At 40.9% G+C, this 14293-nt stretch overlaps 1 protein-coding gene across 15 annotated transcripts in view; it reads right to left on the bottom strand.

Moving 5' to 3' along the window:
* AFDN (afadin, adherens junction formation factor) overlaps positions 1-14293 on the bottom strand; it is a 126371-nt gene that overhangs the window by 73948 nt on the left and 38130 nt on the right. For all 15 annotated transcript variants that reach the window (XM_081829317.1, XM_081829314.1, XM_081829313.1 and 12 more), the window contains exons 6-8: positions 11967-12124; positions 4025-4136; positions 2749-2916 (exon numbers count right to left, since the gene is read on the bottom strand). In XM_081829317.1, the coding sequence (XP_081685443.1) occupies positions 2749-2916; positions 4025-4136; positions 11967-12124 (438 nt within the window). The remainder of the gene's footprint in view (positions 1-2748; positions 2917-4024; positions 4137-11966; positions 12125-14293) is intronic.

Below are 14293 nucleotides of genomic sequence, written 5' to 3'. Positions count from 1 at the left end.
GACAAGACAACAGCGCTCCAGGCAGCGTGTGTTAGAAACCAATGCACACTGTTAAGGAAAACACCAAGACGACAGTTGAGTCACCAAGCAGCAGGAGAGCAAGTTAGTTAACCATGTAGAAGGCAACCACCCAACGCGGCTGAACACATTCAAAACCAAACCAAAGAATAAAATGACTTTTTACCCCCATCTCTCCAAAAGACAATAAAGGCAATATAAGCATACACCCCCATCTCAAAAACCTCCCATCTACAACTCCTGCACATTGGCCCAACCTGGAGGATACTTGCTTGGCTGGTAGTAATGTCCAGTGCACGGACAGCACTTATCTATTCATGACAAATCAACATTTACCGGTATTATTTTCTTGTAAATGGAAAAAGAAATCCATTTCATTCAGCATGCTGACTGTGCTCAACTCATAATAATAATGAAAACTGAAAAAGACAGCATGACCTAGTAAACAGAACGTGGCTTTGGTGTGAGAAAGACCCTGGCCCAGCCTCCAGGCCCACCACCGACTGCTCACCCTGGCGCCAGCGGGAGCCAAGGTGAAGGACAGACAGCTGTGGAACCACAAGCAGGGCTATCGGCTGGCAGCCCAGAGTACTCGGGAGGGACTCCTCACACACTGTGTTACGATGATGTCTTGTATGGGAGTCACGTGAAGGCAGGAACACCCCTCTTCACTTTTGTACTCACTGCTTTCCCTGAAGCAGCCGCTCAGTAAATGCTGAGTGCCACGAACAGAGGAAATGTGTTATGAGCATTAACCCGGTATTTGGTGAAAAGTACTAGAGAATTAATTTTTATCTATGGCCTTTTATTTTCCCACGCCTACAAAAACGTCTATATATTTTTTTAGCTGGGAAACTAAAAATATGAAATAAGCAGTCAAAATAGCAATTCTCACTAGAATGGAAGTTGCCAAGGTCAGCGGGTTTAATCTGTTCAGTTGGTGCTCCATCACAAAGGCCCAGGACGGGGAGGGTCTGACATCATAAGTATCAATAAATACTTGTCAAATAGATGAAGGACTGAATTCTCATCCTGTCTCTGCGACCCATCCAAACCACCTCTCCATTATTCATTTGAAAATTATTCTATGTCAGCTGCTATTATCAATTCTCTCTAGACTAATATTCCTAAATCCTCAAAAAGTTAGATTTAGAGAAAACAATCATTAGTTTCTAGCATGTAATGCAAAATTTTAAAAAGCAGACCCAGTGCCCAAAGATCCTAAAAATTTGTTAAGTTCCGACACAACGGCTGGCCCTCAGTTGCTGTTACTGCCGCAGATGAGCAGCCCCCCGCACTCACATACGCCACAGCGCACAGCAATACGGGGACATGTCTCCAAACCACAGTGAGAAATTTTAAATGAATTTTTCAGCCGGAGAACTGAGGGACAAAGCAACACTAACATACTCCTCACAAACAGCTAATTAATCTAAAAAACTCCTCAAACATAATTAAGTATAAAAACTACCACCTGCAGCATATTGCCACTGATTATAAATTACAGACTATTAGTCAAACCAATACCATTTTTCCTGTATCGACAGATCCTACTTGTGCCATAAGATTGTAGGACCTCATCTACTCATTAGTTATCATCTCGCCAACAAAAATAAATGCTCATAAATCAAAGAAGAGAAGAACTTAATTCCTGTCCAAGCAACCACAGATGATCTACATTTTGGCTTCCAGTTTCTTCTGTACTTATTAACTGAGCTTTATCTAAAAGCATTTCTGGGGGCGCCTGGGTGGCTCAGTCAGTTGACAGTCTGACTGATGAGTCGACTCAGGTCATGATCTCAGGGTCCTGGGATCGTGCCCCACATCAGGCTCTGTGCTCAGCAGGAGTCTGCTTGGGATTCTCTCCCCCTGCCCCTCACCCCCCACTCCCCCCCAAAATAAATAAGTCTTCAAAAAAATAAAAAGGAAAAGCAGTTCTGGGCGGGAGAGCTCAATGCTCTGTTCTTCACAGCATTTCATAATACAGGTTACATACTGCTATTTGAACCAAATGAACAAAAACGATGTCGCTTAGCTGAATGATAAAATGTCATATATGTGTGTGGGTCTCACATCCATATGCTACATTGGGACACGTGAATAAAACACTTCTGTAGGAACGTCAACGTATTTCTCTACCTCATGGCTAACTTAGAACAACAGCTTTAGCTTAATTAAGAGAGCTCTAAAAAGAAGTATCTAACATGAAAATAAACTTAGTCTATTATGATTTTAAAACCGAACAAATCTCCTTCCTCTTAGAGATGGGATTTCTTAGATGTACTGTTAAATTTAAAGATACCTTCTCAGACACTGTTCATACATTAAACAATAGTATGGTAAATACACACGCACACACTTGCTTCTATTAAATTTGCCCTCAGAGTACATTTCAGTTTGTCATTTTTTAGGTTAAGTATTTTATAGGTTACTTTTAGAAAAAAATTTTAAAAGTGGATCATTTAAACTTCTCCTTAAACTCTCCATATTCACTATTTTAAATTTTGTTTTTCAATATTCGTTTTTTGTCCACGTGAACTCTACTTTTATGCATAAATATACATATCCTGTGACCTTAAGGTTCTGGTTCTTTTTAAATATAAGAACTTTTTAAAAAAAATAAATGGTCTAAAAAAGGGTTGTCAGCCAACAGAAAGGATACTTAAATAAAATTCATTAAAAGCATAAACATTTGAGGACAGAACAATGCATATTGATAGTATTTCTCACCTGGGCTTAGCTCTACTAGATAGGGCAGCTTCTCGGGCGGAAGCGCAGAGCCGTAGCCCGACCCCTCCGCTCTCTCCTTGCCCTTCACCAGCTTCCCATCAACATGTTTCTTAGTTTTCTTTGGGATATAGTCTGGTGGCCTCCTCTTCAACTGAAAGACTAAAACCCCTAGAACAGTGCACATTGTCAATCATCAAGCACACTCAAATCAGCATACGTGGCCAAATGATTCACCGTCAACTCTTCTAAGATTTACCAAGAAGATATAATTTAACATCTCCCAAGGAGTGATTGAGTGAAGGCTTAACCAATTTATACTTTTACTCATTAGAGGAAGTATTAGTCACTTGTGTTCTGAAAAATTCTACTAGCAATTTCCAAAGATTATTTTAAATTAACAACTACCAAAGCACATTACATGCTTGAAAACAACACAGCATTAGTTTAAGAACAAATCAATGTTCATATTGGTAAGTAACCCTATGATCAATAAATACAATCACACACACACACCACATGCATACACAAATACATATATACATATATATTTTTAGTTGACCTGATTTTAACTCAACTGAATTAACTCAGAATTCAAAGCAATCTGAATTTATATTATAAAGAGGTAGACTAAGCAAGTGTACACTTTAATTTAAACTACCAGTCTACATTACTGATACGATGAATGGGCAATCAATTTGTATGTCTTCATTACGCAAAGGCCTCTACTCAAGGACACACAGCTTACAGTGTGAAACTGAAAGCAAGAAAACTAGATTTCATCAAAACACAGCTTTCAACCTTCACTGCTCTGAAATAATCAGGGGAAACTGAATGGTGAAAAGTCTGGATTTCTCATTTGAAATGACTAAATTCCTGGAGAATCTCTAAGGCTGCAGGTCACCGTCCCCGTCACAAGCGCTCAGGGTGGAGAGGACCCTGCCACTGACAGAGAACAGTGCTCTTGCATTGGCCGACACAGTGCGGAACCCCCGCCCTGTTCCTTCCAGACAAGGTTCTCCTCCTACGGCGGGACAGCCTGTTCCAGGTCTACACCCCAAACTCACACAAGCGGAGTGTGGCCCTCAGGACAACATCTATCAAGTCTAGGAAGGAGCTAAAAAACTATACAGCAAACAGCCACACACACACTCAAACACACACAACCAACAAATCCTGCCACACACGCTCCCCAGCATCCTCACAGTTAAACAACATATCCGGCAGAAATTTAATGTATCATATAAGTAATTCTTTAACAAATAAAATTACCCTTTACCTTTGTCACTTGGCCATTCCCTGAAGATTTGTAAAGGACACTCATCATCATCAAGGATAATTTCTTTAGCACCTTTTTCATCAGAATGCTGGGCTCCAGGAGGAAGCATAACCTGAAAGGGAAAAATAATTAACTGTGCTATACCTAAAAAGTAAAAAAACCAGAATTTATTGTAAATAAAGTCACAGTAAAATTAAAATGATCAAACACTACAGACAATTCTCCAACTAATCAACGAAAGTGAAGGACAACAGCTTCCAATAAAAAGCTTCACTGTTTTTATCTACCTGCCTCTCTGGCCCCCAAAAAGAATTAGTGGAGTAATTTTTGTTTGTTTTTTAACAAACTCTTATAGGGAAGGATGGTATGTAATGGTCAAACTGTGAGTAATTTCTGTAATTTTTAAGGAAAGATCACTCCACTACTGCTCAGTCTCTGGTCCCTAATCCACTTTCCCTGCATCATCAAATAATTGTTTTTATAGTTTCATCTAATGTGAGGTCTCTCAGGATAACTGTCACCTAACAACGAAAAAGCATAGCATTCTTTTTCTTGTAGATAATCGGTCTTTATGATTAAATTTTAATAAGATCATTTAGCTATACCACAGGGCTATTCATTCAACAAATGTTTTTAAGCATCTGTTTTAAAACACTACATTCAAAGACACTCTTAAAACTCATAATGCTGTATTAACTTTTATGTTTTTCTGGTAGCCAAACAATTTTCTTAATCATCTGGGAAAGCCCCCAGTAATACAGAGGGAGAATCTAGGTGACAGTAGCCCAATAATCTAATGCACCTGCTGGACTTTTGCCCTTCCTTCATTCTACTTTAGTATTAAAGCAAACCAAAACATGATTATAGAAGATAGGAGAAGAAGCCAAGCCACTGGCATCTGAACATTATTTTCAACCTACGGTACTACAATGTTATCTCAATAAACCTTACCAACCAAATATATCATCATATTCATATACCAAATAGATGAGACTCTTGTATAGAACCCTGTAATTTCTTTCTACACTGCTTCAAATTACCTGAAAAAGAAAAATATATTACAATACACTGTCCTGCTAAAGTAATTAATCTTTTCTTGTACTGTTTTGTATTAAATTTAGTACCTTGGGCTTAGAACACACACAGTTCAAAACCTGACCTTCGTCCCTCTCCTGCCCCAGTCTTTGTCACGCACCCTGGTAGATCCCAGGCAGATTCCAGGCACTACTCAGAGCTCTCAGACTAAGCCATGAGTTCCACCTGTCGATGATCTCTTGAGCCTAAAAGGCTCGTTTCCCAGCGTCCATGTCTAGCTCAACAACAGCTCCTCCAAGCAAGCCTTCCCTGACCACCACACTCACTCCAGTGCTCCTTGTTTTGCGTGTCTCACTCCCAGCTTTTCTGTCCCCCTTTAGTGAAGTTCTTTCAGAGACAGTCCTTGCTTTTGTACTCCAACAGAGTAATGAACGAGTAAGAGGAACTTAAGTATTTACTGAACAAATAGCTAAAATAACCACTGAATGAATATGGAAGCGCTACCTCTTACATAATTGATAAGATGGCAAACCAAGAGAACGAAGATTATCTAATTCAAGATTAAAACAATAGTCAACTCCTGATTTGTACTCCCTAAGTTTGTGAAGTAGAATTTGCAAGGACATAATAGAACAGAAAAAACCCAAAGAAGGAGACCCTCAAAAGAAAACATCAAATGACTTTAAAAAGGCCTGTCACTACAGCCCAAAGTAGGCTTTCGTAACTTAATGACCCCGATTAGGTGTCCTTTCACGTTTGAATTTCATCAGTAAAAGTATGGCAGAAATTAATGAAAGGGAAAAAAATGATCAAGTTCATTACCACACAATGTATCAATGCAACTTTGTATGGAACTGATGAGTATTATTTAATAGATTCACAAACACTTACACAAAAGCATTCCCTTGGCAAACAGCTGAGCAATCCCAAGTCTCGCACGCAAGGCTAGGCGCTGGTAACCAAGTTCCTGCCCTGGGTGCTCAAAGACTAGCAGGGGCGCAGCTGGAAGAGGGTCAGGTTTCCGCTCAGCCAAGCCGACCCTATGCACACCACTGATTTACTGATTTCATTCTGACCAGAACACTTTTTACAGCCATGACTAACAAAAACCATAAGGAACATGCATCCAAATCCATCCTTCTCCACGGGCCCAATTACTCCAGAGGCATAAGTGTACTTCCCAGATAAACAGTAATGCTCACTATGTTTTCCTCCTGAACAGAAAAGAAACGATCTCACCAGCATTACAAGAGGGTTCTCCTCTACTTCGTACTTAACCGCCAGGAGGAAAATGCACCAGAATGTCCTGTATCTGAAGTATTTCCCCTTCAGAGGCAATGCATGATTAACTTGATTACCTATTCTCCTAACCTCACCCCACGAATTCCACCCCCCCAAAGTAGGGTAGAATTTCAGTTCAGGATACTGTTTCTTTATCTGTGAACCCTATTCGCCAGAAATCCAGTATAAAATATATCTTTTATTTCAGAAGCATCACTTTCCCTTCTAATTTATCAATACCATTTCTTACGCTCTTAGTGAGACCAAAGGAAATGAAAGAGCATATCAAAAAACAAACACTCGTGATCACCTATCTTTCCTCACCCCACAAAGAAATGAGCTTTGGGGTATTTTTTTTTGAGGGTGGGGGTTCTAAATAATACAGGCTCACTATAAAAAACTGCAATATAGAAAAGCATAAGGAAGGAAAAAACAAACCCATTGTGAGATGACTGTTTTTACAATCATGCGTTCAGTAATGATCTTTATGCGTCTATCTCGCTTTAAGAGGGCTCACATCTGAATCACACGTGTATTTCAGAGTCTTCTTTTCTTCCCTCTTCCCTTCACGTAGGTAACTGGTAAACTGCTGTGTATTTTTCCTAGGCATCTATCTTTCTCTACGGTCATGTATGCATAGACAAGGACTTGTGTTGTTCCGTTTTAGTTTATGGTAACTGTTTTTCCAAAACTGGGGTATTTTATGAAATGTATGTATCTCCAAGTCAACTGGTGCAGATTTAATTCATAATGTTTCATAGCAACAGGTATCCAATGGCATACACATTCCTTTAGTAATGGGTGTTTAGTTTGCGTCTTATTTATTGCTGTAACACAGAACTGAAAAAACATCCCCACAGAAACACACTCAGGAATTTACTGGCCATTTGTTTTAGACAGTATAACTAACATTTATCACCTCATTTATAAACAGTTTTCAGTCTCATACACGCTCTCCATCGTGCAGTGGGTGCTATGTAGGATGACCGCACAGACAGACATCTTCCAGACTCTCTATCCTTCTTCATCACCCTCGGGATGACCTCCTGTGCTAGATCCTATTCGGGGAGTCTGTACCTTTCTATTCCTTGGCCCACTCCATTATTTTGCTGGAGGATGTCCTCCAGTACCTTTTTGAGAAAGGCTGAATGGGTGGTAAATTTTGCCTTGGGAGTTTTGAAATGTCTTTGTTCCACCCATCTACCACTCAACAGTTTGGATTGGAAATCATTTCACTCTGAATCAGAAAGCACTGTGTCATGTCATGTATTCCAGACTCCATGGTTATGCTGAAATGACTGGCACCAATCTTGCCCACCCCCCTCCGCCGGATCCTTTATATGCAACTGGAATCTTTTTCTTTGGAATCATTATTCTCTTTTCTCTAGTTTTCTACATTTTCAAAATAATACACCTTGGTTTGGCTCTTTTTTGAAGTAACTGTAGCATTACTCAGTGGGCCCTTTTTGAGCTAGAAACTCAAACCCTTCAGTTCTGGGAGACATTCTAGTACATTTCCTTGATAACTTCTCTCTCTCTCCATGTCCTCTTGCTTTCTCTCTCTGGCCCTCATTTAGCTAAGTGCTAGGTATTCTACAAGATGACCTTTCCGATATTTTCTCTTTTCTTTCTGTTCTACACTTGGGCAGATATCTTGAACTTTATCTTCCACCCCTTCTACTGGCATTTTTTCCTATCCCTTACTGACTTCTATTTTAAATTTCCAAGGTCCCTTTCTCCAAGTGTCCCTCGTGACAGCACTGTGGTCTTATTCCACAGATACACCGTCTTCCTTCTCCCTGAGTCTCTCTTTTTGAACACTTCCACCTGCTTTCTGCCTTGTCGCATCCATGAAGTAAGACCAGGTTCTTTTACCTATTTGTGTTGGTCTGTCTTTCATTTTAAAGGTGTTTCAAATGTCTGTTGATGCTTGGCCATCAGTTCACATTCGACAGTGAGGCAAAAGAAAGTTCAAGGTGAGGGGCAAGGATTATTGTCCGGAGCCCTCTGAGTAAGGTTACCGGATTGAGCTTCCACAGGTCAGTTTCCATATAGATCTCTGTCCCTTGGCGGGAGGGTGCCTTCTGGGAGAAATCCTCAAATCTTCTGGCTGTCAGTGTCCTGGGAAGCGCTTCTACTTCACCCTCCCATCTTCAGTAAAGACCCTTGCCATACCCTGCTACTCCTGTTACCCTTAAATGCAAGGCCTCCTCCCCTGTCACCTCCATCACAGCCTTCAGATGGAGAGATGACACAGTAGCGGGGATGGGGAAGAGAATCTGGTGGGGCCTGCCACTTCTTAGGAAAACTTTCAACCCAATTTGATTTTAGCCCAACTTCAATGTTGTTGAAGCATGTGCTACAGCCCCTCGTTCCTGAGTCTGCTGGGGATTGTGATGTGGGCGCTCGGCCAGTTTCTTCCTGCTAGGTTCTCTCTGCAGGTTTCCTTGGGCCCAACAAGTGGGATACCAGTCATTTACTCCTCCAGAATTTCATTCACAACTCTGCTTTTTTGCCATCTCTTCTTTCATTCTCTTTGTTCTTGTGCATTTATACAGATTTTATTTCTTTATTGTCATTTTAATGGGGAAAAAAAATCTGTTTTCTTTTCAGCTAAAACCTGAGCTATATTCATAAAATTGTAGATCTACCAAATAGTTTTTCTAACTGAATAAAATTTCTTAGCTTTTCAGCAAAAAGAAAAAATTCATAAAACACAACAAGCCCTTTTATTTAATTCCATCTATAGCTAACAAAAGAGGTCTAAGACCTCTACACTGAACGCTACAAAATACTGCTGGGGCTCAAAGACCACATCAACAAAGAGGCGCCCTGTGTTCGCAGCCTGGCAAACTGGACACTTCGAGGGTGGACGTCTCTCTGACTCATCTGCAGAACCCATGCCAACCCAGTCACAATTCCAGCACCTTCTGTGTACAAACTGACAAGCTGATTCTGAAATTTTTTCAGAAACACAAATGACCTAGAATAACAGAAACAATTTTTAAAATCAAAAACATAAACAACAAAATTGGGACTTACTTTACCCAGTAAAACTTTTAAGACTTACCATAAAACCTAAAGTAATCAATACAGCTTAATGCTCAGAAAAAGATACAAGACATACAGATTAACAGAACAGATTCCTGAAATCGAACCACATATATATATATGGTCAACTGATTTTCAACAAAGATGTCAAAGCACTCATTGGGAGAAAAGAAAGCCTTTTTAACAAATGGTGCTGGATCAACTGGGTATCTGCATGGAAAAAAATGAACATCTACCCTAATCTCACACCATACACAAATGTTAACTTGAAACGGAATATACAGACCTAAGTGTAAGAACTAAAACTATAAAACTTCTATAAGACAAAGGAGGAGGGGCACCTGGGTGTCTCATTTAAGCATCCAACTTCTGCTCAGATCATGACCCGGGGTCCTGGGAGGGAGCTGCTCAACAGGCAGCCTGCTTCTCCCTCTCCCTCTGCCCCTCCCCTCTGCTCCTGCTCTCTCTCTCTCAAATAAATAAAATCTTTAAAAAATAATATTAAGACAGAGGAGGAAAGTATGTGGAACCTCAGAAGAGACACATTCTTTTATAGAACACAAAGGAATGCTAAAAACAAAAAGTTGACTTCCACAAAAATAAAATAAAATTTGTTCTCTAAAGGGCATCATTTAAAAAATGAAAAGGCAAACCAAGTCACAGACAAGGAAAAAATATACACAACATATGTATCATACAAAGGACTTGATATATCTCTCTCAACAGGGGAATTTAAAAAAAATTTTTTTTTTTTTTAAAGATTTTATTTATTTATTTGAGAGAGAGAGAATGAGAGACAGAGAGCATGAGAGGGAGGAGGGTCAGAGGGAGAAGCAGACTCCCTGCCGAGCAGTGAGCCCGATGCGGGACTCGATCCCAGGACTCCAGGATCATGACCTGAGCCGAAGGCAGTCGCTTAACCAACTGAGCCACCCAGGCGCCCCTAAAAAAAATTTTTTTAAAGATTTTATTTATTTGAGAGAGAGCGAGCATGAGCAGGGAGCAGGGGCAGGGGAAGAGGGAGAAGCAGGCCTCCCACTGAGCAGGGAGCCCGATGTGGGGCTGAATCCCAGGATCCCGGGATCACGACCTGAGCCGAAGGCAGACACTTAACGACTGAGCCACCCAGGAGCCCCTAAAAATGTTTTCCACAACGAGATACCACTATAACCTATCAAAACGGCTGGTATTTAAAATAACTGACCACATCAAATATGACGCTCTCACAAACTTCTGATGCAGATGGAACATGATATAATCACTTTGGAATACAGTTTCAAAGTTTCTTCAGTTGCACAAACCCTTTACTCGAGGAAAAACGTCTGTCTGTGAGAAGACCCGCACACATATGCTCACAGTAGCTTTATTCTAACAGCCAAAAACTGGTAACAACCCAAATGTCCATCAATAGGTAAGGAGATGAATAAATTTGGAAATATCCATATAATGAAATACCACTCAGCAACAAAAAGGACAAGCATGGATACATGCAAGCACACTTGAAATTGTTACGCTGAGTACAAGAAAGCAAGCAACAAGAGTACACGCTATATAAGGCTCCTTACATAAAAACTCTACAAAATCTAAGGACTTTATAGCGACAGAAAGCAAACCAGTGGCTGCCTGGGCAAGGGGGAGGAAGGGACGCATCACACAGAGGCACACGGAGACTTCTGCAGGTGACGAGGTGTCCCTTGGGCTGGTGCACCAGCCCCAGCGAGGCTGCAGAGGTAAGTACATGCAGTTTACCGCACTGCAACCATTCCTCCGTAATCCTGGGGGGGGGGAGGGGGACCTGACATGAGGAACCACACTGTTTTATGATTTAGTTATCAATTGCTAAGATGAGGAAAGGAAGACATCTCTTGTCAAACCCCAGTGCCAATGCGATTTGACAGGGAAATCCTGGTAATGAAGAAGCCAGCACACACTTCAGGGTTAAGAATTGTCCAGGTAGTCTGTCTCAGAAGAGAAAACCTGCTTGATTTTACTTAATGCGACCGCTCAGTTCTGAGGAAGAAGAGCTCACTGTCCTTGTGAGAACTGGGTGAAAGATACACGGTCTTTTATCTGCAAGAAATGATGGGGATGATGACTAAATGTAGACACCAAATGCTAGTTAGAACAGCAAACTGGAGTTTTTATTTGGAAGCTGAATCTTCATGATGTATCTTAGTAAAACCATTAGAAAAACACTTGAAAAATATTAAGTTATCTATATATGCAAAACAGGAACTAAAGAGATATATATATAATGTTATATATATATGTTGTCATATATATAAATGTTAATAGGGGTTACCCTTTGGTATTAGAATTATGGGTGATTTTTATTTTCTTCAAGTCACCTTTTTATACTTTTTTACTTTATATTTATTTATTACTTTTGTAATGGAAAGGACAATGTTCGTTTTTTATACATATTTAAGACAAGGTTTCCATTTATTACATTTTAAATGGTACCATGGGAAGAAAATTACCCTACATTTAACTTGATTTAAAGAATATCTTTCTGCTTAAATGTGAAGTTGTAGCATGTGTAATACTGGTAAGTTCTGATTTGATAGTTACTTACCCGGGCAATGCAGTAATCTTTAGGATTTTCTTTTTCCAGACCGTATTTCTCTAAAGCTTCAGCCACAGCAAAGTCTGCAGGATCTGTGGTAGACAGCAGGATTGTCTTGTAGGGAATATTTGGTTTTAAACTATCTGCATAAATTCTCAATGTTCCACCTGAAAAAAAACATTTTGACACCTCTGAGCACTACTTTATTTTATTCCAGTAACAAAGATAGCTAACAACTATGATCACTTTAAAAAAGGGCACCTAAGTTCCAGTTGCAAGGAGTACAAAGATGGAATCTGTGTAATACTTCTACATTCATGTCCTGTTAGACAACATTCACCTACAGGCACTTGTTGATCTACCAACACTTTGCTATAGAGAATAATCCTGTATGACAAAGACATTTCCTGTCCTCTCTTCAAGCCCAAGTAGTTTTTATAATGATGAGCTGATTTTCACTATGGGTAAAGGATGAGAAAAGGAAGAAACTCCGCAGTGTTTTGACAGCGCTGCCTGTCAACATGTTTAACCACATACAAACTCACACGGACATGTTCCAATGCTGAGGACACAGCGATGAACAGATCAGTGTCCCTGCCTGCAAAGAGCTTACAGAGTAGCTGTGGGGCACAGGAGGAAAAGACTAACGAGAAAACAAACAAATCACATAGTGGTCATGTTGTGGAAAACACAAGCAGGGTTGTAAGAAAGAAAATGACCAGGAGCTTAGGAAGCTCCTGGGACTGTAAAGCCTTCCGTGAAGATGAACACCTGCCACGAGCCCTGAGGGACACGCAGCAGCCTCATGGCCACCTCAAGAGCTTCCTGGGCAGAGCGACAAGCAGGTGCTAAGGCCTACAGCCGGCGTGGGTCTGGCTGGGCTCACCGGCCAGAGATGAACCCCAGGTGAAAAGAGGGAAACGCAGTGAGACTGGCCGAGGCCAGAACACGATCGTGAGAGTCTGGATTTGACTCTAGGTAAAGTGGGAGCCACCGGGAGGCTTTGGCTCTGTGCGTGCGCATACGCAAAAAAAAGCAAACCCATGCCTGTGTGTGTAGGGAGCACGCACAATACCCCTCGTGCTCTTGAAGAGGCCCCGGCTTCTAGGTAAAGAACAGCTGCAGTCAGGGACGACAGCCCCAGCAGGGAGGCCAGTTTTTTGTTTTTTTTTTTTAAAGATTTCATTTATTTATTTGAGAGAGAGAATGAGAGAGAGAGCATGAGGGGGGTGAGGGTCAGAGGGAGAAGCAGACTCCCTGCTGAGCAGGGAGCCCGATGCGGGACTCGATCCCGGGACTCCAGGATCATGACCTGAGCCGAAGGCAGTCGCCCAACCAACTGAGCCACCCAGGCGCCCCGGGAGGCCAGTTTTGAAGCACATATCCCACTCTACCAAATGCATTCCCTTCTGATTTAATTACACTCTACTTCCAGATGCATATTTGAATTAATTTATAAGAAAAACATGTATAAGAGAATGAGCAGAAAACAATTTTGTAGACTGAGGTAACATCTCTGTGTGCTTTAGACAACCAAAGAGCAAACCAGACCACCTGTTTTGAAAGCTGATGAGATGGCTACAAAAAAATGCAAATGGTCAGAAATTTAATTTTTCTAAAAAACTCTGCATCTGCTAAAAGCCAAGACAAGTACTTTACAATCCCGAAGTTACAGATCATAGAGGATGAAAGACTATTTGGTCTGAAAAAATTTAAGGTCCGGTTTTACCAGAAAATCATGTAAAAAGTCAGTATGGTTCCTACAGATCACATAATTTTATTTATTGTTTTTTTGATAACATGATTTTAAGCAGCACTTCTTCTAAAGGACACATGATGAGGTAGCTGTAGATTCATATTCACTGGCCAAATCAACTTAGTTACTGGATGGAATGACTTTTAGCAACCATCTGAATGCTTTAGAATATCTAAAACTTGACTTGGTTTTAGTATAATGAGTGTGGAGTCCAATTCAAAAGGTTTTCAGTTGATGAGCCTAACACCACAGTATCCTCCTCGTAGAGATACATACCACCCAATTTGCTAGAGGAGAAGAGAAGAGCAGCTAACAATTTAAAATCCCTACCACGGACTGAAATTGATTTGTATGAATCTACGCTTCAGCTCTGAGGATGAGCAGGACCGCTACCCCGCTCTGAAGAGGGGCACACCGAGGCCTGCAGTTCTCCAGGACCCCAACTACGGGATTCCTGTCACCGTGCTCTGCCTCTCCCAAAAACAGTTCCTAGAAAAGCCTCACACTGCTGCCAACGATGTCTCAGTAAGAAATCCACGGCCACAGCTATGGCAAAACATTGCACCACAAACCCATTAAC

Source organism: Leptonychotes weddellii, chromosome 8 (genome assembly GCF_054177405.1).
Source record: "Leptonychotes weddellii isolate Sample4059 chromosome 8, ASM5417740v2, whole genome shotgun sequence".
NCBI classification, from domain to species: Eukaryota; Metazoa; Chordata; class Mammalia; order Carnivora; family Phocidae; genus Leptonychotes; species Leptonychotes weddellii.
Note: the sequence above shows the minus strand (reverse complement) of the source record. Positions and strands in the feature narration are given on the sequence as shown.